At 47.9% G+C, this 27,871-nt stretch overlaps 1 protein-coding gene across 5 annotated transcripts; it reads left to right on the top strand.

The window, feature by feature from the left end:
* The first annotated feature begins 1,379 nt into the window (after positions 1 to 1,379).
* Positions 1,380 to 27,871, top strand: Sgk2 (serum/glucocorticoid regulated kinase 2). 5 transcript variants are annotated; one of them, XM_048440954.3, is made up of 14 exons: positions 1,380 to 1,752; positions 5,872 to 6,119; positions 7,297 to 7,461; positions 8,019 to 8,068; positions 8,594 to 8,651; positions 8,806 to 8,889; positions 11,072 to 11,200; positions 12,672 to 12,784; positions 13,054 to 13,090; positions 13,838 to 13,924; positions 17,693 to 17,788; positions 18,622 to 18,777; positions 21,207 to 21,296; positions 26,106 to 27,871. In XM_048440954.3, the coding sequence occupies exons 3-14, from the start codon at positions 7,426 to 7,428 to the stop codon at positions 26,265 to 26,267; spliced, it is 1,098 nt and encodes a 365-aa protein (XP_048296911.1). In that variant the 5' UTR covers positions 1,380 to 1,752; positions 5,872 to 6,119; positions 7,297 to 7,425; the 3' UTR covers positions 26,268 to 27,871. The 5 variants fall into 5 exon arrangements, with proteins under 5 accessions (XP_048296911.1, XP_048296910.1, XP_048296908.1 ...); XM_048440953.3 differs by having other exon boundaries at positions 1,382 to 1,752; positions 6,042 to 6,119; positions 11,069 to 11,200; XM_048440951.3 differs by having other exon boundaries at positions 1,382 to 1,752; positions 5,956 to 6,119; positions 11,069 to 11,200.

Below are 27,871 nucleotides of genomic sequence, written 5' to 3'. Positions count from 1 at the left end.
GCAATGAGCAACCTAAAATGTGTCAGCTTCCCACTGTTGCACTAATTATCCCAAAGCAAAGCCCAGAGGGAATGTCTTTTAAAAGTCAGCAACTCTTAATGCCACTGAACTGCACATTAAAGAGGTTAAAATGGTAAATACCACCATATATATATGTGTGTATAGATATGTATGCATACACACACACACATACATACATACCACAATAAAACAATTTGGGTATGTGAGCGTGGGTATGCATGCATCCCTTTCGGTGCATGTTTGAAGGTCAGAGGACAACCCTGGGTGTCGATCCTCACCTTCCACCCTGTTTGAGGCAGGATACCTCTTGTTCACCACTGCATACACTAAGCTGGCTGGCCTGGGGGCTTCTGGTGGTTATCCGGTGTCCACTTCCTCTGTCCCAGTAGGGACTCAGTGTGGTGACAGATGCTTGAGCTACTTTGTCCAACTTTAGTGGATTTGGGGGACCAAACTTGTCAGGCTTTTCTGACCATGACTTTACCCACTGAGCCATCTCTCTAGTTCATAATAAAATATTGTGAGGGGAATTCATAAGATCCATTGAGCAGGTCATTAAACAAGAGAGACTCCTGGAGAATTTCCAAAGTGATGGGAAAGGAAAGGCCACGGTGACAGCAGACACTGTCTGTAAAGAAGAGGAGAATGAGCAGGTCCAGAAAAGCGGGAAAGAGCTAAAGAAACTCAGACTGACATATTAGGAGAATAAAATGTTTCTATTAGAACTGTGTATGAAAATACATAATTCTCAATAAAGATAGTAAATATGTAGTCAATAATCTACCACAATTAGGATAATTATTCTATAATTAAGTCTAGTAGCTCCATGTCTTTCTTAGTTTATGGAAGGACTCTGTATGACCCTCATATGAGATCACCTAATAAGACATCTAAGATCTGATATCCATCATAAAGCAATATGTGACATATGTATGTTCTCTCTATGTATAATAACCATATGTGTATATTCTACACACAGAGGCAAATTTTCAAGCCATTTGTCTTAATTAAGATTTCTATTGCTGTGAAAAACATTGTGACTAGCTGGATGTGGTGGTGCACGCCTTTAATCTCAGCACTCAGGAGGCAGAGGCAGGCAGATCTCTGTGCATCGCTGGACACAGCAGGAATGAGCTGCCCATTCCTGGAAGTCATCAAGGCAGGGCTGGATGCAGAGGCAGGCACCCTCATCAAGGAAATGGTGGGAGACAGGTGGGTGAAGTCGGTCTTTTTATTGTCCATTCTCCAAGTTCTGGGAGAAGGGGAAGGCGCTTTAGGTGACGGCGAGTGGGAGGGCTCAGTGGAGAAGCCTAACTTGGAGCTGGACCGTGGGAGGGGCTGATTTGAGGATGAAAGGGTGGCAGTGTCAGAAGGGACCTGAAAGAGCCTTCACCAGGCTCAGGAATTCTCACGAGGCTCTGGGAGCCCAAGGTCACACAGCTTAAGTTGGCAGTAGGTTTTTAACAGTCCAGAGGGTCCCCAGGGCACAGCTGTCCAGAAGCCAGTGGTGCAGCAACCATAGTGATTCAGTCCAGCAGTTAATTAGTAACCGGACGGTGCTGAAGCCGACTCCCCTCTGGCTGGCCTGGGAGGCTGAACTTGTGCTGGTTTGAGAAACAGGCGAGCTGGTGACAGATCACTCCTGCTTCGGAAGGTTGCTGGACGAGTCAGGATTGGGGCGACGAGAAAGCACCGTTCTCCAGGACCTGCGCTGGGACCCAGGGTTTTGAGGTGAGGGGCTCCCCTGTGTGCAGAGTATCTGCCTTGCTCACAGCTTTCTGTATTCCAGCTGACTTCCCAGGCTAGACTGCTTCCTAACTACCTTTCCCTCTTTTCCAAGGCCTTCTTCTCTTTCTCCTCCCTCCTTTTCTTCTTGAATTTTCTTAACTCTCTAATTCCTTGCCCCTGTCTCCTACCTTCCCATCCAAGCAACTCCTTAATTTCTCCCCCTCGGCCATCTTCTTCTTTTTAATGAACCAACTCATCCCCACTTTCATTCTTTCTAACTGTCTGATCTCTTCTGGAGGTTCCAGGCTGTGGGTTTTGGGGTCAGCTTGCCTGGGTTTAAATCCTGTTTATATTATTTATTGACATGGCATCTCACTCTGGTTGTTTCTCTTCGTCACACCTCAGTCTCCTCCTCATTTACGAAGGGATAACAGGGCTGGGGGGGGTTAGCTTAGGAGTGGAGCACTTGGCTGGCAGTCCTGGATTCAATCTTCACCAATACACATGTGTTCTCACACACATGCTCTCTCTCTGTCACACACATACACACACACACAAGCACACACACACACACACACACACACACACGTGTGTGTGTGTGGATGTTGGCAATTCCTATCCTATGGGGTTTATAGGAGCAAGATAAGACCAAGCTAGCCCTTGAGCTAAGAAGGCAGGTAAGTGACACAGTCCAATGGAGTGAAGCCAGGCACAATGACAGAAGCAGACACAAGAAAAGGACACTGGGCAAAGTTTTTAAGGGAAGGCAAACGGTGACCCCTGAAAGGGTGAGGCAAGCTGGCCATGTCGGTGGCGGTGAAAGAGAGCTGTGTATTATTTCTTGTGCCATGCAGGTCTAGGGAGATGGGAGCAAGCACACCGGAGAGGGACCAGAGAAGGGCAAGTCTAGGCAGCAACAAGGAATGGGATGATATTAGTGGCTCACGGATGAGAGAAAGGATGGTGGGATTGCCCACTGGATAATGACTCTTGCCATCAAGCCTGATGACCTGAGTTTGATCATGGGGACCCTCATGGCAGGAGAAGAGAACTGATTCCTTCAAGTTTTACATACACACACACACACACACACAGAGAGAGAGAGAGAGAGAGAGAGAGAGAGAGAGAGAGTCAATAAATGTAATAATAAAAATAAAATAACCAGGAGAAGACGCTGATGCCAAGTTGGGCCAGGCTTTATCTATCACAAGGCAGTAATACAAGAGAAAAGGAACTCTTGAGGACTGCAGGGTGGGATGGGGCAAGGTGACAGGAGACTGAGCAGTGAACATGCTGAAGAACGGCTGAGGCTTGGTACTTTAGCAATGAAACAGTGGCCCTGTAAGAAATTTTATATCATAGTTCAAAAAGAAAAACAAATGACCTAATAACTAGTGGTCATGGCCTCCTGAATTTTGTTGTTGCTATTTATACAAATGTCCATTGTCTTTTCCCCCATTTTAATAAAATTAGTACCCCAGTGCACCCACCATTCTGAAACTTGCTGTCTCCTTGATCATAGCATCAGATGTATGCCCCCATTTTGATCCATATAGGCTTACATAGACAGATGTTTGGGTTATATAATTATTCATTTTGTATGTATACCTGATCACTCAACTCCATGACTTCATTAATTAAATGTGTCATGAACACTTCCTCTATTTCAGGTCAGTTATAGATCTAAAGGATCCAATAGTGAGCGAAGAGTGTGCTTTCGTGAGCTGATGTTCTAGTTTACGATGGAAAATTAGCACTCGACGAGTGACATGATAAGAGACACAGAGACACAGTCTCCAGAGAAGCTGGCTACTGTGGAGGGATGGACCGGCCATCAGGATTTACTCAGGACTGCACAGGCTCAGCACTGAAAGCCCTAAGCCCCAGATAGATCAAGAGAATCCATCACCTACTTACTATCAGTCAGCACAGGCCTCTCCTGGAGGTGTCGCTGAAGCCAGGTCCTCTGCCATGTTACTGAAAGCTAGCCATGTGTTGTGTGGGGGTAAGAGCTTTCTAGACAGAGAAAGCAGAAAGAGCTAAGCCATCGAACTGGTTCGTGGACACGGGAAATGAGGGGAGACAGAGACCCAAGGACTGAGCCAGGGTTGAAGGGGAAGAGAGTCCAATAAGGAACCCCAGGACCTCTCAGAGCCATGTAGGCAAAGGAAAGGTGCCAGGGAGGATGCCAGAGCGTTGGCTAGGCTGACGAAGGTGAGAACCTGGGAGTCATCACTGACCCAGACATATGAGGCCACTGAACACTGATTCCTCAGGATGCTGGGATGAAATCTAAGGTGAGTTCAGAAGTGGAACAGAAAAGGAGTGGAGATGAGAATAGGTCCTTAGAGAAGTTTCATGAAAGAAGAAAGTGAGAGAAATGGGTTGTCTAGCCAGGGTGCAGGATGAGGATCTGAGCCAGCATGGTGGAAGTGTTCCTAAGTGCCAGCCAGAGGCTCTTAGCCTAGTGTTAGTCCCTTTATCTTGTTCTAAAGTCCTGCTGCTGCTCCCCAAAGACCCCATGGGTTTTTGTTATTGAAAAGAAATGTTCTTGGTAAGGAACGTGTGTTTTGTCAACATATCGCAGTGTTTTTGGTAAGGACATGTGTTTTGTCAACGTGTAGGCCCTGCAGACATTTCTACTTTGTGGGAAAATGAAACTTTGATGCTGTTTACTGCAGTGTTCTTAGGTCAACACCTCCAGGTCCCTTGAATTTTAGTCTACAAGAATGCCTGATCCAGCCTGGTTTACAAGAACTAGTTAGAACTAGTTTCAGGACAGGCTGCAAAGCTACAGAGAAACCCTGTCTCAAAAAACAAAACAACAACAGAAAACAAAAGCAAAAGAAGCATGCTTGACTCACCCCCTCTGTGCCTAGACTGACGGCACAGCTCCACAGAAAGCTCCAGGAAGATGGGGGCCGTGCTGCTCCCATGAATTCCTTCCTTGCACAGAGCACCTGTCAACCCCTTCTGATCCTCTGATAGAGGAAAGGACCCCGTGAGAACCTAACAGCACACCTCACAGCCAGGCAGGCCTTTGTGGGCCTGGAGCTCCTGAGGCATGAGTTCTCACACAGCAGAAGAGCTGTGGACCAGCCAGCCTGTTTCAGGGACAGTGAGCCAGAAGAGTGAGCTCTTGAAGAGCCCATAGGGAAAACCCAGGGAGCCAAGTGCTCCATAGTCCACGACCAAGGGCAGCTGGACGGAGAGCCAGCTCCTGCTCCTCTGGAGCACCTACATGGTTTTGGGTTGTTCTCTGTGGCCATAGCTCAGGTCCCAGGGACCTCTCCTCCAGACCAGGTGGTCTATATAGAGTCTGCATAGAACCCTGGATTCTAACTGATGAGCCTTCTATATGTGTATATACATATTCACACACAAAGGTTATCCAACACTTACCAGTATGGACACAGACACACAGGTACGGACCTATGCATGCATATGTCACATGCACATATTACTAGACACAGTCTCATCTGAAGACAGACGCATAAACACATGCAGACTCACACCAAACATTTTATATATATATATATATATATATATATATATATATATATATACACAATACATGCTGATATATACTATACAGTGGCACACTGATGTCTGGGACTTTACATCCACCATACATACAGCAAAACAATTATGAACTCAACACAGATGCAGATTCATGTATGTACAATGCTGTCACACCAACACGTGTGCTCTTCTTCCTTCCTTCCTTCCTTCCTTCCTTCCTTCCTTCCTTCCTTCCTTTCTTTCTTCTTTGTTTTTGTCTTTTTGGTTTTTTGAGACAGGGTGTCTCTGAGTAGCCCTGGCTGTCCTGGAACTCACTCTGTAGACCAGGCTGGCCCTAAACTCACAGAGATCCACCTGCCTCTACCTCCTGAGTGTACACCACCACTACCTGGCACATGTACACATTCTTACACACACACACACACACACACTGACACAAATATCTGACATTCGCAGCCACGCTGGCACACCAGAGACACAACTCTACATGAAATACTTACAGAGAGCACATACCCTAACCCGTACAGTCACACACGTTCTTACAGTTCCCAGTGGTCTCCAGGGTCTTCTGGGACTGCTGAATAATCCCTCATCTCCTAGGGAGAAATAGCATCCCCTAGGGAACAGAGGTCTCCCGTGCCAGTCCCGTCGTTGAGCACTGCTCGATCTGTATGACATCACCAGCCCCCTTGCTGCTGCCACTGCTGGAAGTTCTGAGCTCTGCACTGGGGGCACCAGGCACTGACACTTGGCTCTTGTTGGGAGAACAGAGAGAGTCTCTCTTGTTCACGGCCTGTGCTCGGCTCCAACTGCTGCATCTCCCGGAGGCCTCTGCCCAGGCTGCATAGGTATGTGGGACCCGGGCAGCCAGAGCCAGGCACAGGACCCACGGGAGGGATTTTGGTGTCTCAGGCTGACTGTAGAAGCATAGCCGGTCAGGCATCGGAGAGGCCAGGATACACCTCCCTGGGCTAGAATTCTATAGCCCGCTCTGCAGGAGTTTGGCGGTGGGAGGCCTCCAGATCAGCCTAGTTGGGAACTCCCATTAATGCTACTTTTTCATCTGGGTGGCCTCTGACCTGGTAGAAGTTCCTGGCCACAGGTGAGTGGGTGTCAGTGTCCCACCCAGCCACAGGGTGGTGCCTCAAAGACTTCTCCTGAAAAGAAGATGATCTAAGAGATGCCAAGCTATTTAGCCCAGGTCCTACAGCAACCAAAACTGGGGCCTTTGGATGAATAATTTGCACCACGCCCTGTGGGAGGCACAGAGCCGATGAGGTTCCATGCCCCTGAACCAAACCCTAGACAGTTGGCTTCTCCTACTATGCTGCTGGCTGCATAGACCAGCTACCCACCCTTCTACCACTTGAACTCACAGACACCGGCTACTTAGGGGATTTCATGGTTCTGATCCAAAGTCCCAGTGTAGTCACTGTTATTGGACTCTGAGGAGAGTACCCAGGCAAGATTGTATTCAACACAGAGCTTATCCTGGGACTTTCCACAAGAATTCAGAGTTGCCAACATGGCTATTTGTGAGTCTGGAGAGCCCAGGCTACCCACAAACAGTAAGAGTCAAGAAAATCCTGTTCTAAGTCACGTGTGGGAACACTCTTCGGTTTTCTCACCGTTTGGGAGGCTAAGGCAGTTCAAGGCCAACCTAGGATATGCGGCAAGCTCAAGACCAGCATGGACCACAGAGCAAGGCCCTGTTTAAAAAATTAGAGTAACAAAAATACATAAAGCATTTTTCAAGGTCTCCGTGCCTCCCTGAGAAGTAAAAGGAAATATTTAGCTTTAAGCCTACGAGGTTCCTGTCTGCTCCAGCCACCTTGGAGTTCTGGAGTTTCCGTCATTCACAAGAATCTTCCTGTCCTGGGTGTCTCCAGCCTTTGCAAAGACGCTGCCAGGCAGGGACCACCCTAGCTGCCCCTCTCCATCCCTCCTGAACTGTTTGGTGGAAAGGCTGGGTCTGGCCTTTTGTCTGTCATTTGTCTCATCCGCGCATGGACTTCCGGTCTTTAGGGTGAGAGCTGCCAAGGCTGTATCAGAAGTTGAAGGTGGGAAAGAGGGCAGCCCCGCCTGGGGGCCAAGATCCATCGTGCTTGGTCTTCCTTGGTCCTCCAGAGCCTACCTCATCATCACAACTACAGAATGGCCTCCAGCCCGGCTGGAGTTCCTAGCCCACAGGTGAGTGGTTCCTAGTCTTCCAACACCCAGCCCCCTGCACCAGAGACTCACTTTCTCCCAAGGCTGAGGAAATCTGTAGAGATCCCAGTCAGTCCTGTGGGCCTTCAACCAGAATTTGTATCTACCAGGTTACTGTGAACTCACAGAGATGGCCATTTGCAAACAGCATTGAAGAGAGGTTTGGCAAGGAGCTATCAGAAGTAGATTTGGTTAGGTTAAAAAAAAAACAAAAAAAAACATAACACTGGTTGTGAAAATACATGGGTTCAAATTCCACCTTGGCCACCTATCAGACCCTGGACAACTCCTTTCTGGATTTGGTTTTCTTTTCTTAATTGCCATGATGGTCATTAGAAGCAAGTGTGACATGAATGATTAGCTGGAGGAAGGGTGGCTACGGAGGAGTGGGTGGGTACAGAGAGGAAAACCAATAAAGGAAGGGAGGGAGATGGCAAGGTAAGCTAGTTAGTAGTGATGTTGGCGGAATCAGGGCCTAGGCCAAAGGAAAAGGAGGAAGCTTGCTGATCTTCGTTGCCTCTTTCTTTAAATGTCTTCAGCCCTCTAGGGCCAATGGGAACATCAACCTGGGACCATCCGCTAACCCAAAGTGAGTTCTGTTTTCTAAGATAAAATTCCTACTTGGCTGTCCCATGGCTGATTCTCTTTGCTCTAGAAATAAAATCCAGGGTCCATGGTGTACACAAAGCCTTTGCCCGCTGAACCAGAATCCTTCTAAGCCTGTGCCTGCTCAGCTTCGTCTCTCATTAACTTCCCAGCTTTGGCCCAGGCCAAGCCCTCTCTACCTGGAATGACCCCAAACATCTTTGTCAGCAGCTCTCTGCCTTCTCCTGGCTGGGAGTGGGGGTGGGCAGGGGTGGAGGACACTGACTTCTGTACCATGTACCTGATTGTCCCTCCTGGTAATAACTGGCCTGTGAGTCCAGGGTGGGTATAGGGGGAGGTGTGTGAGGTTCCGTCTTCTGAGCTCCTTTGGACCATAAGACATAATGTTCTTCAGGAGGGAGGCCAGGGGGCTCCTGCAAGCCACTTGCACTTTTCAGCTCTGAAATAAACCAGGGACTGAGCTTCCTGAGCTTCCAAATGCTGATCTTTGTTCTTCTCCGGTCCACAGTGCCCGACCCACAGATTTCGACTTCCTCAAAGTCATTGGCAAAGGGAACTATGGGAAGGTAAGCAAGGAGAACTTTCTGGAGTCATCCGCCCGCGGTCTCCATTAGCATAAGCGAAAGGAAGTCTGGCGTGCCACATACCTGCAGAATGAGTCTGGGAGCTGCCAGGGGAAATCCATCATCCCCAATGTCTTATGTCTGTACTTTTCTTCAGGTTCTACTGGCCAAGCGCAAGTCTGACGGGGCCTTCTACGCAGTGAAGGTGCTACAGAAGAAATCCATCCTGAAGAGCAAAGAGGTACCAGAACTTGGGAAGGCCCACTTGCCCTCCTGCTTCTTCATCCCTAGCCTAGCGTGGCTTCCCAAGAGGTCCAGTGTGGGCAGCTCTGAAAGTCCAGCTGACACACAGGATTCTAACCTTTTTAGAGGAAGGCAGGCCCAGCCATCTCCCTAGGAGGTTTCTGGAGGATAAGGAGGTCTCTACCTTCCAGTTAACAGGTCCACGGATGAACCAGCTCTCTGCTCCCTCTAGGTGTCAGACTACCCGTGTGCACACTGTGGGCTCATAGTGCACCCTCTTCAAAAGCCCTTTCAGCCTGGCCAGATTGTGTAGGTTAAGTTTTCCTGTCCCAACCACAGACAGCCAATTTCCAAATAATTAATATAAATTATAAATGCTCAGCCTTTATCTCAAGCTTACTAACTAGCTCTTACAACTTAACCCATTTCTATTAATCTATGTGTTGCCCTGAGGCTTGTGGCTTTTACCCCTATCCCATTTTGTGTCTCCAACTCATTCTCTGGCTGGCTGGCAACTCTTCTGACTCTGCCCTCCCTAAATTTATCCTATTCAGATATTGGTAAGTCAGCTTGTTTATTAAACCAATCATAGTGGGTATTCCACAGCAAGTTTGGATCTCTAGATACCTCGGCGACTTGAATCCCTTCAATACTGTTAGGAGGACAGAGAGGGGATAGAATGTCAAGTCAGACTACTCAGTTTATTGTCATGCCAACAAAGAGGGGTGGTCTTGAACTGACCCTGACAGTAAACAGCATTCTGATAGTTTGAAAGGAAGGTGGGATGTCCGGGGCTAGGGAGATGGCTGAAACAACATAGTGCTCTCTGTGCAAGCATGAGGACCTAAGTGTGATCCTGTGGAGCCCACATGAAAAAGCTAAGTGTGGCAGCATGCATCTCTAATCTCAGTGCTGTGGAGGTGGAGAGAAAGGATCTCTCCAGCTTGCTAGCTGGTTGGACTACCCCAATCAATAAGCTATAGATCCAGTGAGAGACCCTGCCTCAAAGAATAGGGTGGAGAGCGTGGTGGAGGGAGACACCCATCATCAACTTCTTGTACACACACACACACACACACACACACACACACACACACACACACACACATACACACACACACGGGGTGGGGGTGCTGTCCAGGTGGATAAAATAGCAGGATCAAATGTTGTAGAATATTAAGGTGTGTTACATTTGTTTATGCTGTGGAATATTTGTTTAATGATGCAAAGATGTGTTGCATTCTTTTATGTTGCTTTTGTTTAACTCTGTGAAGCTGTGTTACTTTGCCTCTCTAAAACAACTGATTGATCTAATAAAGAGCCAAATGGCCAATAGTGAGGCAGGAGAAAGGATAGGTAGGGCTGGCAGACAGAATAAATAGAAGGAGAAAAAAGAGAGAAAAAAAGATCAAGGAGCTGGAGAGATGGCTCAGAGGTTAAGAGCACTGATTGTTCTTCCAGAGGTCCTGAGTTCAATTCCCAGCAACCACATGGTGGCTCACAACCACCTGTAATGAAATCTGGTGCCCTCTTCTGGCATGCAGGCACACATTCAGACAGAACACTGTAAACAAAGAAAAGATCAAGGAATGAGAGGAAGGAGGGAGACTTCAGGGGCCAACTACTCAGCTACACTGCCAGACACGGAGTAAGAAGGAAAGACAAGGTCTACAGAAATAGAGAAAGGCGAAAGTCCAGAGGAAAAAGATAGATGGGGATAATTTAAGTTAAGAAAAGCTGGATAGAAACAAACCACGCTAAGACCGGGCATTCATAAGAAACAATAAGCCTCCGTGTGTTTTAGTTGGGACCTGGATGGTGCGCTCCCCACAAAAGTCAAAAGAGTAAAACAGTCACTAACAACCAAAGACATGAGTATAGAGACTGCATGACATTTTTTTCCTAGAAAGTTTCTCTGGGACTCAGTCATCCCGTCATAGTATATGCTTTGTCTGTCACCCTGGGGCAGGGGCTTTGGAGGTTCTACTAGTGTGAGTGGCTTGGGGGAGGCTCAGGTACTAGACAAGGAGCCTAGGCCTGGCTTGGGGGCAATAGAGAGCCAATGTGGGTATTTGAGCTGGGGCAAGACACGTCTATAAGCAAGGTCACCTGGACTACGCTGGAATGAAAGGGGCTGCCCTTAACTGTGACATGGACCCGTCTGTGTGACTCCACAGCAGAACCACATCATGGCAGAGCGCAATGTGCTACTGAAGAACGTGCGCCACCCCTTCCTCGTGGGCCTGCGCTACTCCTTCCAGACCCCTGAGAAGCTCTACTTCGTGCTTGACTATGTCAATGGAGGAGAGGTGAGCGGACCTCAGGAGGGGAGCTGTCCTCCCGTGTGTCCACTACGTACCCCACTCCAGCGTGATCTCACTGAACCCCTACAACAGAGCCACTAGGTAGACTCAGTAAGGCGCTTCTCAAGACAACCCAGTCTACACCAGGTCCCTTTTACTCCTGATATTGCAGGAGTGGTTCCTACACAAGGTGGCTCATACTTACTTTCAGAGACCCCAGGAAAGGTCTCTACTAAGAGAAATGTGTGGTCACTGTTCCTGGTGCTTCCATTTCCGACACCCAGGCCGTAGGCCCAGGCCCATCACTATCATTTTTTTATTTCCATGTATATGTATTATACACGCCTATTTTTATGTGAGGAGCAAACGTGTAGGCGCATGCGTGTTTGCACACGGAGGCCAGAGGCTGATGATGTCAAGAGCTCCCTTCAACTTCCCTTCCATCTTTTTCATCAAATCGGAGTTTCCCAAACACACCCAGAGCTTGACAGTGTAGCTAGTCTTGCTAGCCAGCTTGCTCTGATGATCCCGTCTCTACCTTCCAAGGCTGGAATTACAGGTTGGCACCCATGCTCTTCCTGCCATTTATCTGGGAACCTGGACTCGGGTCTTTATACTTGCACTTTAACCACTGAGCTATTTCTCTAGCTTGATATCACTGTCCTAAGTAGAGATCTGAGTTACCTGCTAACCCCGAAGCAGGGCAGGGACAAACTAGGCATCATCTTGAACTTTGCTTTGTCTTACAGAACAAAGGGGTAAAATTTAATAGGACCCCTCCTCGATTGCACCAGATTTTACCTATAACCAAATGTTTTTCAGCATGAGCTCAACAGGGGATGTTTTATCCTGTACATCCCTAAATGATGACTTTGCAACCAACAAAGCAGACCAAACAGAGAGATCTAAAACTGAGCGCAGTGTGGCATCCTAATGCTTGGGTTAAAGAAAACGCACATTTTTGTTGGGCATGGTGCCTCACACCTATAATCCCAACACTTGGAATACAGAGATAGGAGGATTGAGTTCAAAGTCAATCTGGGTTCATAGAATATATCCCTTCCTACTCCCTCCCCAGCTCTCCCCCCAACAAAGTGTGCCTTGGACTACCTGGTTTCAAATTCCAGCTCTGCCAACTCTGAGATGTGGGACCTTAGACAAACCATTTAGCTCCTCCCCCTTAGACATGAATCTGGCGTCACAGCCGAGCTCTTGAAGATGGTCGTGAGGATTGAACCGGAGTTATAAAAGCGCCTGACTTGCAGCCTGGAAGACAGTGGCTGCTTAATTATGCTGACCAAAGGCAGGGAGAGCATAAGCGCCCTGAGGGGTGGGGTCAGCATGCAGTCTCCCCTGTCAAGTACACCGCAGCTGAGCCTGGGGTGACTGGCCTGCACGGAGTCGAGGGTCTTGAAGGCCCCTGTCTTGTGATCTAGGACCTGGAATCCAGAAGCCATCTCACTGTCCCCTCTCCTAGCTCTTCTTCCACCTGCAGCGGGAACGCAGGTTCCTGGAGCCCCGGGCCCGGTTCTACGCTGCAGAGGTGGCCAGCGCCATTGGCTACCTGCACTCTCTCAACATCATTTACAGGTGAGGCCTGCTCGTGGCTTGTGCTCAGTCCCAGGATGTTTTTGCTCCCCCAGGCAGGGATTGTGTGGGCCATGAGGTCCCAGGGAACTTGGCCCTTTGACTGAGGAGGTCTCTTATTTTAGATTGAGGTGTCCTTCCCTTAGGAGTCAAGTATCCAGCTTCCCTGGACTTTTCCTTATTCATCTGTGAGAGCTTCCAGGAGTTTCTCCCGCTGGGACCCAAGTCCACAATTTATTCAGTAAATGACTGTTTTCTCTTATTTTCTGCAGAGACTTGAAGCCAGAAAACATTCTCTTGGACTGTCAAGTATGTGGTGTGGTGTAGTGTGGTGTGGTGTGCGTGTGTGTGTGTGTGTGTGTGTGCGCGCGTGCCCACATGCAGCTCAAATCTGTGCTCTTCAGCCATGGTCGGTGTACATTGGTAATTATGCATTATGCATGTATGCGTATGGTAACATATATTCTTGTGTGTATATATGTATACATATGTGCTCATGCACATATCTATGTACATAAACGTGTACAGGAGACCACGCACAGGTACAGATGTCCGTGCAGATATAGATATATAGGCCTGTGGCAGTGGTGGCAGGTGGAGGAGAGGGGTGGGAGGTGCGGCCAGGTGGAAGCTAGGGCTCTGAGGAGACGGAGAGCGGTACAACTTAAAGGGGATGAAAACAGGGTGGGGCAGAGGGAGGGGTGTCACTGCACTGTGGTTGCAAGAGAGGCCTCAGGACATCTCACAGGACGGATGCCCTCAGCACAGATGGCTCTTACCACGTTTGCGCAAGGAAATTTGGGCCTTCACAGCCCCCTGTTGCTCAGTTGCTGGTTGTGCCCTCTAGAGGGCAGCACAGCTTTATACAGGAGGACAGGAGTCGTGGTGTCATGGTCCCAGCCTGTGCCCCAAGATCTGCTGGCATCTGGGCCAGGAACTCTGAGTCTGCAGAAAGCATGCAGCCTGTGTCTCCTCACTGCACTGCACAGCCATTTCTCTAAGGTGTGACATTTGAGCTTTGACCGCTAACCTCTTCCTGTTGTCTCTCACCCACAGGGACACGTGGTCCTGACAGATTTTGGCCTCTGCAAAGAATGTGTGGAGTCCGAGGGGACCACATCCACTTTCTGTGGCACTCCCGAGGTATGTGGAAGGTCTTTGGAGAAGACAGGCAGAAGTGGCTGAGGCCACAGCCCCTAAATAAAGCCACCAGGCTACAGCAGCGAGGCCTCACTCCATCCTCTTAAGCTCTTCCCCGAGTCAGCCCTAAGCTGAGCCTTCATCTCCTCATAAGTGTCAAGGAACCAGCGTTTGAAACGGTGGGCACCCAGCTACCTCTAGTGAATTCTACTGCTGCCCCGTGGGCATGGGCAAGCTGCCACTAAATGTGGGGTTGCACGCCTGCAATCCCAAGCCCTTGGGGATGGGGACGGGAAGATCAGGAGTTTGAAGCCAGACCCAATTAAACAGTAGGTCCCAGGCCAGCTGGAACTTCATGGGACCAAAACCAAACAGATAGAGGTTGAACTCAGAGTCTAAGGCGTTCTGGGCAACTACATTAAAAAAGGGGAAAATGTGTGCCGGAGACAGAGATGATCAGTGTTTGAGAGCACTGGCTATGCTTCCTGAGAACTTGGGTTTGGTTCCCAATTTACACACATCAGCTCACAACTGTCTAGAACTCCAGGTCCAAAGGATTCAATGCCCTCTTCCGGCCTCCGTGGATACTGCATGCAAGAGGTGCAAGCAAAACACTATGCACATAAAATTGAAATAAATCAGGTGTGTGTGTGTGTGTGTGTGTGTGTGTGTGTGTGTGTGTGTGTGTGTGTGTAGACAGGGATGGAGAGCTGTCTCAGCAGTTAAGAGCATTTGTTGCTCTTGCATAAGATCAGGAATCAGGTCTTGGCAACCACATGGCAAATCACAGCCAAGCCACAGTAACTCCAGTTCCAGAGGATCTGGCACCCTCTTCTGGTCTCTGTGGGCACTGCATACGTGTGACACAGATATATGCATAGGCAAAACACCCATAAAATAAAATTAAATAAATCTTTAAGAAAAGTAAGGACAGGACTGGGACTGTAGACAAATGATAGAGCACTCGTCAAGGCCCTGGGTTTGGTTTCCAGTAACGCATGCACACATGTGCACACACGCACACATGCACAAAATAAAAAGAAACAGGTGATGCCAGGCATGGTGACAGATGCCTTAATCCCAGCATTTGAAAGGCAGAGGCAGGAAGATCTCTGTGAATTCAAGACTAGCCTGGTAGAGATAACAAGCTACAAGCCAGCCAAGCCTACATAGTTAGATCCCGTCTTGGGTTGTGTGTGTGGAGGGAAAAATGGGTGAAACTAATTTTAACAATGCATTTTATTTAACTCAATATATCTCAAACCACATTTCAATATATAATCAGTATAAAATTGTGAACTAGGACTGTCAAAACTGCTTAGTGGGTAAGAACACTTGCCGCCAGGCCTAAGGGCCTGTGTGTGTTCAATGCCTAGAACCCAAATGGTAGAAGGACAGAACTAATTTTTCCAAATAGGTCCTCTGACCTTTATATGCATGCAGTAACATGTGTACACACATGTGCACACACAATACACACACATAAATGTAAAAATGTTGAAATAATGAACTATTAATATTATAATCTAGCATGTGAATACAGTTTACATTTATAGTACATGTCCACTATGATGGGCCACGTTTCAATAGAGCCAAATCTTTCTTTTCTTTTCTTTTCTTTCTTTTTTTTTTTGGACAGGGTTTCTCTGTGAAATAGCCCTAACTGTCCTGGAGCTTGCTTTGTAGACCAGACTAGCCTCAAACTCAGAGATTCACCTGCCCCTACCTCCTGACTGTTGGGATTAAAAGCATGTGTTGACATGCCCAGCTAGACCCAAAACCTTGATCCTCTGCAAAAGCAATTGTTCAATGACAACACCTGGCTAGAGGCTGCTGTGTGGGACGGCACTGCTCCACAGGGCCAAGCGCTTGACCAGGAGAGCGTGTCCCGAGAGTTAAGGTTGGGCTTGAAAGTGTTAAACATAAATGTGCCTCCCTCTTTCAGACAGAGAGACTGGAAGGTTAAAATTTGCAGGTTTCTGTAATCCCCATACTTCTCTTCACTGAAAGGATGAGGTGTGAAGATTGTAAGAAAATGCCTCAAAATCGTAATAATCAGGACTCGTAGTATAGCTCAGTGGTAGAGTGGTTGCCTGGCCTGTGTGAGGCCCCGAGTTCAACCCCAGCACCACAATAAACAAACAAGTAAACAAGCATTGCATGTCTGCGCAGGAATTCACTTGTCTATCTGGCCTGCCTTGCGTTTAAAACCTTTCCTTGAACTCCACCAGTCTTGAGCTGGACCTTAGGCCTGAAGGGCCCCTGTGACCAGGCACCAGAATGAGGCAGAGGCCTGAGGCTGCAAAGCCGAGCAGCACCTCCCTGCTTAGTCTGGATCAGGACTTAAGTACCGCCCTGTGTCTCCATCAGCGTGCGGAGCTGTGCCTGGACCCTCAAGTGGCATCCACCCGTTGGTACTCAGGGACCGATGGCCTGGTACCCTCTCCCAGAGGGGACCGTTGTCTGTGTTTGTGCATGGGTTGACCACTGGATAAAGCTGACCCCAAAGTCTGACAACAGCCAGTCCTTCAATGGGTGTAACTAACACTAGAGAACAGGGGCTACGGAATTGTGACTCGTGTCAGAGACATCCCTTCTTCCATGATTGCTACCTCTGAGCGCCAGGCACACAGACCTACGCGTGTTCCCATGTCCCCATTTTTATTTAGTGTGTGTGTGTAGTATGTACACACGTTCATGTGAATGTGGACAGGTTCGTGTGCACATGAATGCCCATGGAGGCCAGAGGTTGATGTCAGGTATCTTCCGTAAACACTCTCCACATTCTATATTGACACAGTGTCTCCAAAGGAACCTGGAGTTTGTTGATTTGAGTAGACTGGCTGGCCACCGATCCAGGGGTCTACCCCACATAACTGGGGCTACATATGTGAGCCATCTCACCTGGCTTTTACGTGACTGATGGGGATCTGGACATAGGCCCTCATGCTTATACAGCAAGTGTTAACCAACTGAGCCGTCTCTCCAGCTACCACTCCAACTATGTTTCCATTTTCAGGATGAGGAAGCCTAAGTTCTGGCAGATCAGGTGCTCTGCCTGGGCCCACACACTGAAGAGGGCTCGGGGCTGTAAGATTCTCTTCCCTTCCATAGACCCACACATCCCTCAGGGTAGCTGTGTCTGTCACTGGGCCTCTGTTCCTTAGCTACAGAGAACCCCGGGCTAAGAGATCACTAATAGGCCCTTGGGACTGGCAGAAGCACATCGCTGCCTGTAGTTTTTTCCTTGTACCAGTTTTTTTCCTGTTCCCATCTATCAGTATGACCTGAAATACCACCCCTTCCTGACCATCTCCCATGCAGTATGGTTTCCAGAACAAGTATGTGACATATTTCTTTAGCTTTGCCCCATTGTCACCCCACTATGCTGTGAGGTGCCACCAGGGCTTTCCCAGCGCTAGGACACAGAGAGCCTATAGGTGATCATGTGCAAACAGAAGGCATGCCGTGCTTCTGAATTACCATGTTGGTTTGGTGAGCAGATCACAGACCGATTGTAGTTCCCTTTACCCCCCTGACTGGTATTCCTGTGTGACGTACAATGCGCATGACTGTACAGGGCTGTCTCACCTGGTCTCCTGTCTGTCCCCAATGCACTGCAAAGGGCCTGCCACCAAACTGGCCTCTGGTGAATGGATGCTAATGACCACAGGAGAAACAATGACAGTGGTAGCAACCCCCTTCGAGTGCCTTCTTTACAGACACAGAAACAGGCCAGGCGTCCTCAGATAACTGCGCTTCCCCCAACAGTACCTGGCCCCCGAAGTGCTTCGTCAAGAGCCTTACGATCGAGCAGTGGACTGGTGGTGCTTAGGGGCGGTCCTCTATGAGATGCTTCATGGCCTGGTGAGTGGACAGAGATGTCTCTACAGGGCACATGTGGCTTGGGAAAGCTGAGGGTGGCCCCCATTTTATGTGGCTTACTCTTGTTTTGTGCAGGGAATTAAAGAGCTAGCCATCTACCCTGAGAAGGAAAGATGAGGCCAAAGTGAATATGAGAAATGAATATCTCTTGTAAATAGTGTCATTTTCACTGTTTACCTTTGTAACACACCCTCTTTTGCAGAGCATAGTTACTTTTGTTGTACTAAGAGGGCAACTGAGGCTGAAAGGTCCCATTGGTAGATTGGGAGCCGTCCTGGACTGTGTGGTTAAAGTAGAAGCCGGTGTGGACCTGCCTGAGGTTGACTTTCCTTTGGGTTAGATTCTCCAGCATGGCATGTTGTCAAAGGAGTAAGTGCTGAGGGTTCCAAAGGACCAGTGGGTAGAGGAGCTGGAGGAATAGCGAGGAGGAATAGACCGTGGTGTAATTTAGAGTCCAGCTCTTTGCTTAGCTGTGTGGTTCAGTGGTCCCTAGCCTTGTCTTCTCTAGTCTGCCAATCCATAGCCTCTGGCAGAAGATGGCTGTGAGGCCGGGAAGAAATGCTGAGGAGGAGAGGGGAGAGAAAGGGCATCCGGAAGCCTCTGTGGGTGTGCAAAGCCTGTGCCCTCTCAGCAATCCTCTGTCCCATGCTGGAAGCCTGCAGGTCCTTTCTCTCCCCATCTGCCCCGCAAGCTGTGGCACTGGACACAGCCTGACCACATACTCCCGGCTATCCAGCTTGCTCTAACCCTCCCTGATGAGACCCCTTTCCATGGTTTCATGACTGAATCCCCAGCTTCTCTCCCTGTCTCCCCAGCCCCCCTTCTTCGACAAAGATGTCGCCCAGATGTATGAGAATATTTTGCACCAGCCACTCCAGATCCCTGGAGGCCGGACAGTGGCCGCCTGTGACCTCCTGCAAGGTCTTCTCCACAAGGACAAGAAGCAGCGGCTGGGCTCCAAGGCAGACTTTGTAAGTGACCAAGCGGAAGAGCGCAGGTCCCTTCCTGCAGGGACAGCTCAGAAGCACCTGCCTTCTGCTGTCCTTTAAAGCCAGGAGCTGCTGGTGCATTTCCCAAGAAGTGATCTTTCTGCCAGTTGAACTCTGTGTCTCTCTGTCTCTCTCTCCTTTCTGTCTCTGTCTCTCTCTCTGTGTGTGTGTGTGTGTGTGTGTGTGTGTGTGTGTTCTTTTTGTATGTGATATATGTGTGTATGTGTGTGTGGAGGTCAGAAGTTGACGTCAAATGTCTTCAGTTGTCCACTTTATTTCTTGGGACAGGGTCTCTCACGGAACCTGGCGCTAACTGATTGGCCAGCCTGTCTTTGCCTCCTTGGCTCTGAGTTTATAGAATATGCCATCATTCTCAGCTTTTACATAGGTGTCAGGAATCCAGGCTCAGGTCCTCCTGCTTGTCTGCCAAGCACTTTAGCAATTGAACCATCTTTCCTGCCCCTGACTACTTTTTTTTTTAAATACAGCTTTTAGGTAACCAATATTTGCAGAATCCTTATTTTGGCCTAGCACTGAGGTAGGTGCTGGGAGTTGAGTAGCCCGGGTCTCTGACATGATTAAGCTTGAAGGTAGAAGGAGACTGACAAAAACCAGAGATTCTGTACACTGATCACAAAGTGTGACACACTTCAGGAAGGAAATAAATGATGAGCAGAGACAGACAGTGAAGGTTCATGGGGACAGTGCTGTTTCACACTGGCATGGCCAGGCAGGTCCCCTCTAAAGACATAACAAGCTGAGCTGCGAATATGGGGAGCCAAGCAAAGAACTGGATGGAGGCGTCCCAGCTGTAAGCACAACATGTGTACCAGCCCTGCATAAGGAGGAGAATGGCAAGAAGGAGAATGTCTTTGCTGAGCAGAGGAAGGTTTCAGAAGCTTCTTCTTGCTTCTGTGCAGAGAAACTGCATAAGTGTCTTGCTTTTCACAAATATCTGAGCAATTCACTTTGCCAGACCCCTGGCTGGACACATGCGGTATGGGAATATAGACGTCATAGTCTGTCTGTCCCTTTCATTCTTGTTCTGACACATAAACGTTTAGAGAAAAAGATTAAAGCATCAATTTTAAAAATAATCTTAAACCAGGTGGGGTGGCACACACCTTTAATCCCAAAGTTTGGGAGGCAGAAGCAGAGGCAGGTATATCTCTGTGAGTTCAAGGCCAATCTGGTCTACAGAATGAGTTCCAGGACAGTGAGAGCTATTACAGAGAGAAACCCTGTCTCAAAAAACAAAACAAACAAACAAACAAAAATCTTATTTATTACTCAATGTGGGATCATTTCAGGGACAAGAAGATAGTTTGGGTGTAAGGTGACTGATATCAAATCTGACAACCTGAGTTCAATCCCCGGGATCCACATGGTGAATGAAAGGAGAGAACTGACTCCCAAAAGTTGTTCTCTGACCTCTACACGTGGCAGAGGAAGGCAGACTCTGTGAGTTTTAAACCAGCCTGTCTGAAAAGTGAGTTCCAAGCCAGCCAGGGCTACATAGTAAGACCCTGTTTTAAGTTAGAAGATGGTGAGTGTAGTCCAGATGGCCTCAGCAGCTAACGGATAGGCTCCAGGGCTGCCCACCCCCATTCTGTGGGTAGCACAGTTTTTTGACCCATGTCATATAACAAGAGCTTGTAAGCACTATATACACTGAAAAGATCGCCATGCCAGGTATTGTGATGTGCTATTTGCCTATCTGTTTCCCTACCCGGCTTAAAGATCCGATCCGGGCTTCTGCGAAGACAGATCCCTTCTTTCCAGAGAGGAGTTTGCACCTTAGAGCATGCATGCCTGTGACTCTTGAGACAAGTTATGTGTTCACAGAAATCAAACCTCTGAGAGGCAATACTGATGCAAGGTGTTGGAGAATTGTTCAATGTGAAACAGACAGAGGGAGGAAAGGCAGTTTAGGAACAAAGCGGAAAAACATGCCCAGGACTCATTCCTCACTTCCGAGTCTCTGGGAATCTACAGAGATTTCTTAGGGCTTTATTTCTTGCGTCGTCTTTGATGAGCAGGTTTGTTCTATTTCTCTGGCTTGCATTTTGGAAGAATCAGGATGTATTAATGTGCGTCGAGGTGGGAGGCTGTCTTCAAGCTCCACTTGCATACCCTCTCCCCCAATAACCAATTCTGCAGTCTTGCTCACAGACATGCTGCCAGAGCCTGGTAAGGTGTGGGTGCTGAGACCTAGCTGTGGAAGGCACCTGGGGCTATAGGGGAAAATCTGGGTTCGGATGATGCAAAGTAAGCTGTCTGTCAACAGAATGCTCTCTGGGCTGAGCAAACCAGTCAGAGCTGCAGAGTTCTGTCTAGTTGGTGGCCAGTTGTGGGCACCAGTTGGGGAGTGGATGTGGTGAGGATTGCTGACCAGTGTCTTCTCCCTGCAGCTCGACATAAAGAACCATGTGTTCTTCAGTCCCATAAATTGGGATGACCTGTACCACAAGAGGCTAACTCCACCCTTCAACCCAAACGTGGTAAGTGAGCACAAGGATCTCTCCAGATTTTGGTTTCTGGATTCCCAGAGCTGGTAGGATCTAGGCCAACTCTCTTTATATAGCTGGGGAACCTGAAGGGGCCAAGAGTCTCATCCAAAGCAGCAAGAATGAGAATTGGCTCTAGCCACCCTGGCCCCTGATGGTTAGCTCAGCCCTAGAAGGATGAGCTGTGGGCTGCTCCATCATCTCCAGCACTGTAACCGCACCACAGAACTGATACAGTGTTTATTTTTGAGAGGTAGTAGCTCAGGCTAGCCTTCAGCTCAAGATTCTCCTACACAGCCTTATTCTGGGGATAAAAAACAATGTGCATTTCTCGTAGGAAGTGTGTAAAATGAAGTTGGCAGCAGCAATAGGGAAATGGCTGGGTGTCTCGCCAGGCAAGGGAAACCACTGTTGGTGGACTTCCTTTCACACCTGAATACTGCCAGGATTTATCATTCCCTATTTGTATTTTTCCTTTGTGGAGTTCCTGCCCATGAATGTGACACTAGATTTCTTTTCCCCTTTTTTGTGAGATTCTGTACTGGGCTATCCTAGATACTATCTCACCATCCCTGTGTCTCTGGCTGGCCTCAAACCATGCTGATCCATCTGCATTTTGAATACTGGGTTTGCAAGAGTGAACTACCAGCTAGCACCAGTTTCGTGTGTGTGTGTGTGTGTGTGTGTGTGTGTGTGTGTGTGTGTGTTTCTTGTCCTCCCCCATTGCCTCTGCCTTGATAAAAACTGTTAGATTACTTTCCTAAAGCTACCCACCAGCCTCTATTCCCTTATTTGGCCACTTCTTCCTCCCAAGGCTGATTACCAAGATCCAGCTATCAAAGTACTGGAGCCCAGCAATCAAAGCCCCCTTTGGCTCACCTAATTAACTTGTCCAATTAAAATGAACCTCATTCTAACATTGGGTTCCCCATTTTACCTTTATGAACCACCATTTATCTATGGCTATATCTGTCTCCTCTCTGTTCACAGACAGTCCTTTGTGCCCCCTTATCCCTCTCCCGTGTTACCTCCCCCTTCTCCTCATCCTCTATCTTATGCCTTTGTCTCTTATTTTCTGCCCTTTGTCTCTGTAGGGCAAATAAACCCCTTTGTGCTGAGAACTTGGTCTTGGGGTACCCTGATCTGATACTGGTCCCTACAGTGTGCACACACACATACACACATACACACACACCACCACCACAATTGGGTGTTTTGTTTCTGTTTCTGTTTTGAAACAGGGGTTTTCTATGCAACCTTGGCTGTCCTGCAACTCACTATGCACACCAGGCTAGCATCAAACTCAGAGATCCACCTGCCTCTGTCTTCCAAGTGCTAGGATTAAAGGCATGCAATACCTCCCCTGGCATGTGATTATGTTTAATATAGTGTTACATTAGAAATAAAAATGAATTTGAGAAGCTGCAAAAGCAGGCAACTTCATAAATATGATGAAGCAGTTGATGGTGCCTATATAGGCTAAAGTTGGCTTTCCCTGCAAAGGCAAAGAACCATACGTCTCATGACCAACAATGCTGAGATTATTGACAGTGGGGTTTGCATATAGGCAGGAAGTTTGGGGACAGATTTAAGGAACACTAGCTGCTGCCGCCTCTTAGCCTGTCTGTATAGGTGTGAAGCTATCACCAAGTGCCTATAATCTCTACAAACACACAGTTTCCAGAGACAAGCCTAGAACCAAGATCCGGGGGCCATGCTGATATTTGCTCTTGGGACGAGATCATCATTTTCTGACGTTTGGATGATTGCTGGAGAGTTTTCCTTAGGTGAAGTGTTTTCTTCTCTGTAACATTCAGCTTTCACATGTCAGCCTTGCTCACTCTGACAGATCTGGCCCATCACTCATGCTGACTAGCAGAAAGACTGCAGATCCCAGGGGCCACACAAGGCCACCAGTCTGAGATAAGACACTGCTTGCTGGGGACTAGGTTCCAGCACCAGGTTCTTGATAAACATCAGATAGGATACATTTAGTTCAGGGTCCGAAGTACTTTTTTTCCTTTTTGTCTTATTGGGAATGGAACCTGATCCTCACACATGTTAGACAAGTACTCTACATACACCGAGCTACACCCCAGTTTTATTTCTTGGGACACAAAATGACAGTAAGCATAGTGTTGAACACGTACCTGTGGAGGATGTCAATACAATTCTCAAATAAGAGGCAATAAGAGATAGTATATCCTGGAGCCAAATATGAGTGACACATACTGAAAACATAGATTTGGGTTACCTAAAATGACATGTTCCAACATGGTAACAGTTTCATGAATATTTTATAATAAAAGAACAAAGAAAGTCATAAAATCAAGGTCCTTTTCAGATATATTGGTGGAAAGATTAGGTAGGTGGGTTACAGCAAATTGAGGAAATTTCTGCTACGTCTTAGATGATACCTAAAGACATCCTTATGGTCTGTTGTACATTCCAGAGGTTTCTATCTGTTAGCCGCCACAGGACACTAGGTCAGACACAGAAGAGGGTAAGGAATGGCTGCTAAGGGAGTGGGAAGTAGCTAAGGAGAGCCCAAGGTAGATTGTAACTAGGCCCTAGAAGTGCAGCGTTCCACCCTCTCCACAACTCCTGTTTTAATAAGTTGATCAGACCCGCGTGCAGTTCTTTTCAGGCACTTTGGTTCACAGGAGAGAATGTTCACAGAGTCCCAGGAAAGGACACAGGGAAATATAGCAATGGGCATCAGAGGGAGTCATACTGGGGGATTCCTACTTCTGCTATGACTTAGGAGTCTTCGTCCACACAGTATAAGAAGTACCACATTATACTTAGTATCACATTCTTTAGTTGTAAAAAAAATGGAAACTATTGAGTTGTCAAGAGCGACACAACTAACAAAGTTAGGCAAGGGTCATAGGTGAGGTTCAGGAACTGAGCTCTGGGCCGAACTACTGTGCCCTATGGCCCTCCTGAGAAGCTGGCAGCTGTGGCTTGTGTGTTTCCCCAGCCCAAGACCTGCGTGTAAGCACACCTGCAGACCCTGCCACTGCTTGCTCACCTGCTTATGTCCTAGAACCTGGAGCAGTGTCTTTTCTGCTGCAGAAACACTAGCCTAGGTTTACTCTTGCCCTCTAAAGTAGGGGGCTTCAAATAACAATCTTTTATTATTTATTTATTTATTTTTAATTGTGTGTGTGTGTAGGTGGGTATGTGGGGAGGTGCAAGCCGAGCAGAGGAGGGCATCAGAACCCCTGGAACTGGAGTTACAGGTGGTTGTGTAAGCTTACCAAAGGCTGCTGGGAACCACACTTGGGTCCTCTGCAAAAGCAACAAGCACTCTTAACTACCGAGCCATCGTTACAGTTGCTGGGCAACAGTCTTCTATTTGGATCCTATGGGTTTTTAGAGTAGATCAGCTCAACTCTTTCCTGTGGAGTCCTCAGGTCCGTGGTCAGTAATGAAAAAGCTGATGCTGGTGGCCTGGAATTACCTCACGTGTGTTTGTTTCCTGAATCCTCTTTACCTCCATCAAGCCAGTCTGAGTTTGTATACGTGGTGGCCTCAGAGTACCAAGAAAGACAACTCCTCTGAGGTACCCTTTGCAAACCTTTGCTTAGTTATTTGGCAGTATCTGATTGGCCAGTCACATGACTGGCCCGTATTAAAAAGATGTTATATATAGTCTGTCTCTGGAGTGGAATTAGAGAATCTATTGTTATTTCTTTTCTTTTTGTTTTGTTTGAGACAGGGTCTATCTATATATCCCTGGCTGTCCTGGAACTTTTTATGTAGGTAGACCAGGCTGGCCTCGAACTCATAGAAAACCACCTGTCTCTCTTCCCAAGCGTTGGGATTAAAGGTCTGTGTCACTATGCCTAGCATCATGTCTTTTAAAGACAGGATCTTGTGTACTCCTGGCTAAACTCAAACTTCTGTAGCTGACGATGACATTGAAGTTCTGATCCCCCTGCCTCACCTCCCAAGAGCATGGATTTCAGGTGTGCACAGATGTGCTGTTTGTCTGTGATCCATTTTGCCATTTCCCGTACAGATCTCCCTCCAATATCGCTGAGCAGCCCCAGGGTCTCACCACATTACCCTATTTTGTCTCTTATCTAGGACTTAGTAGTCCCTAAATGATCCTCCTACCTCCTCCTCCATCATACAAGGTCCTTGAAAGTCAAAGTAGAGGCTTGCTCTGTTGGTGTAGAAGGGTCTTCTTTCTATGTGTTGCTTTCATTGGTTAAATAAAGAGACTGCCTTGACCTTTTGATAGGACAGTAGCTTAGATAGGCGGAGTAGACAGAACAGAATGCTGGGAGAAAGGAGGCAGAGGCAGAGAGCCGCCTGCCATGAAGCTGCCAGGTCAGACATGCTGAATCTTTCCCAGTAAGCCACGAGCTCGTGGTGACATACAGATTATTATAAATGGGTTGAATCAAGATGTGAGAGTTAGCCAATAAGAGGCTAGAACTAATGGGCCAGGCAGTGTTTAAATGAATACAGTTTCTGTGTAGTTATTTTGGGTGTAAGCTAGCCAGGCAGCCGGGTGCCGGGAACACAGCCCACCACCCTCTTTACAACACTCTGCTCTGCCCTCCCATATTCCCAGAGCTATAAACCGGGACTGTGGTGAGCATTTAGGAAGCATACACTGACTAGTGGCTTATCTGAGGATTGGTGCAGAGCACGAGACAATCACTATCAGATATGAAGGACCAGGAGACACTCACTCAGAGAGGAAGGCCTGGAATCCCTCTCCCAGGCCCTGGGACCCTCTGTGACTCATATCCCAGTGTCGTTCTCACCCTTGGCTTCTACTTACAGGAAGGACCTGCTGACTTGAAACACTTTGACCCAGAGTTCACCCAGGAAGCTGTGTCCAAGTCCATTGGCTGCACCCCTGACACCATGGCCAGCAGTTCTGGGGCCTCAAGTGCATTCCTTGGATTTTCCTATGCACAGGATGATAACATCTTGGACTCATAAGCGACAAGCGCTTGCAAATCCGCCAAGACCAGCCGGCACCTGCAGGGGAAACCTTCTGCTGCCAGCAAGACACAATGAGTTTGATGACTCAAAGAAGAGCGAAGTGCTTTCTGTCACATGAAAAACAGTGCAGGACTGGTCACCGAGTACCCACTCAGGTCTGCAGGACAGGCCACCAAGTACCCGCTGAGGCTGGCAGGACAGGTCACCGAGTCCCCACTCAGGCCGGCAGATCAGGTCACCGAGTACCAGGCGTCTGTTGTTCTGATTTGCTCTTCTTGAGAAATGACTCCTGTGTTTGGTGGTGGTGGTTGTTGCTGCTGCTGCTGTGAGAAAATATCCAAGAAAGGTAACGAAAAGAGGATCTCCTCGGGCTCACCACTTCAGAGGTTTCCATCCATGGCTGGCTGGTCCCATTGCTGTGGTCTTTAGGCAAAGCTGAGTCACCTCGGTGGAAGGAGTGGCATGGAAAAGCTGCTTACCTTCTTCCTACCAGGAAGCAGAAATAGAAGACTGGTCTGGAAATAAGATTTACCTTCAGAGTTACGTCCCAAGTGACCAATGCCCTCCAAGCAGGGCCCACGTTTTAGTTACCTTTCCATCGCCTCTCCATGCCATACAATTACGAATCTATGAATGGACTAAATCACTGAAGAAGCCTGGGTCCCCGTGACCCAACCATATACTAAAACCCCATCAACTGGACAGGGGAACCTTCAGAAAACACTTCAGATCCAAACTAAAATAGCTTTGAATATTAGGGTTACATGATCACAACATGGTTGCTGATACCATAGCCACCTTTGTGCTCTAAGCAAGAGAAAAGAGGGATGAGACAGGAGTGGGTTACAAAAGGACACCATTAAAGAGTTTCCCAGAAGCCCAGTTCAGTGGCTTCTTTTAGCATGTCATAAATCCCCAGCCCTACTTAATGGAGCCTGGGCACAAGCTACCTCTCATAGCAAGGGCGTTCAAATGCTGAGGGAAAGGGGAAGAACGTTATATAGGCCACGAGCACTCTGGGAAAGGACATCTTGGTATGTGAGTTTTTATTTCAGTGTAAACTGATGAGCTGCAGTGTATTGCCTTCAGTTTCACATTGCTCTGTATGGACAGTATCTTTGTTTTGGGTAGTATTGATAAACTGGATATTTGTTACTAAGTATAGTTGCCTCAACACCTTTCATAATTCAAGGAAGCCCCTACTTTTGAGACTTGAGTGTGTGTGTGTGGAGGGGGGGAGGTGGCTACCTCCATTTATAGAAGCAAACACTGCCAGATTCTGGCTTCTTCATCCTCCGAGCTCAAGCAAGGCATGTGGACCAGAGATGCATCTGTGCCAACCTGGGCCCAAGGACAGGACTGGAGACTCTTTTGAGTTCCTCCTGTAGAAGAGGTGACAGCGCAGATTGTAACAGCCAGCCCTCAGCATACCAGGGCTGCAGTGCTGATCCTGGAAGCCTCAAGATTTTCTTTGAAGATTGTCGGAGTCCGGTGCTAGCCTGGACCATAAATTATTTCTCTACCAGACCCCAACATAAACTATCTCTCTTTGGACTGGCGTGGAGGAGACGGGAATAAAGACATGACTCACACGGTTTCAA

Source organism: Myodes glareolus, chromosome 10 (genome assembly GCF_982192425.1).
Source record: "Myodes glareolus chromosome 10, mMyoGla1.1, whole genome shotgun sequence".
NCBI lineage: Eukaryota > Metazoa > Chordata > Mammalia > Rodentia > Cricetidae > Myodes > Myodes glareolus.
This window is presented reverse-complemented; position numbering and strand designations above follow the sequence as displayed.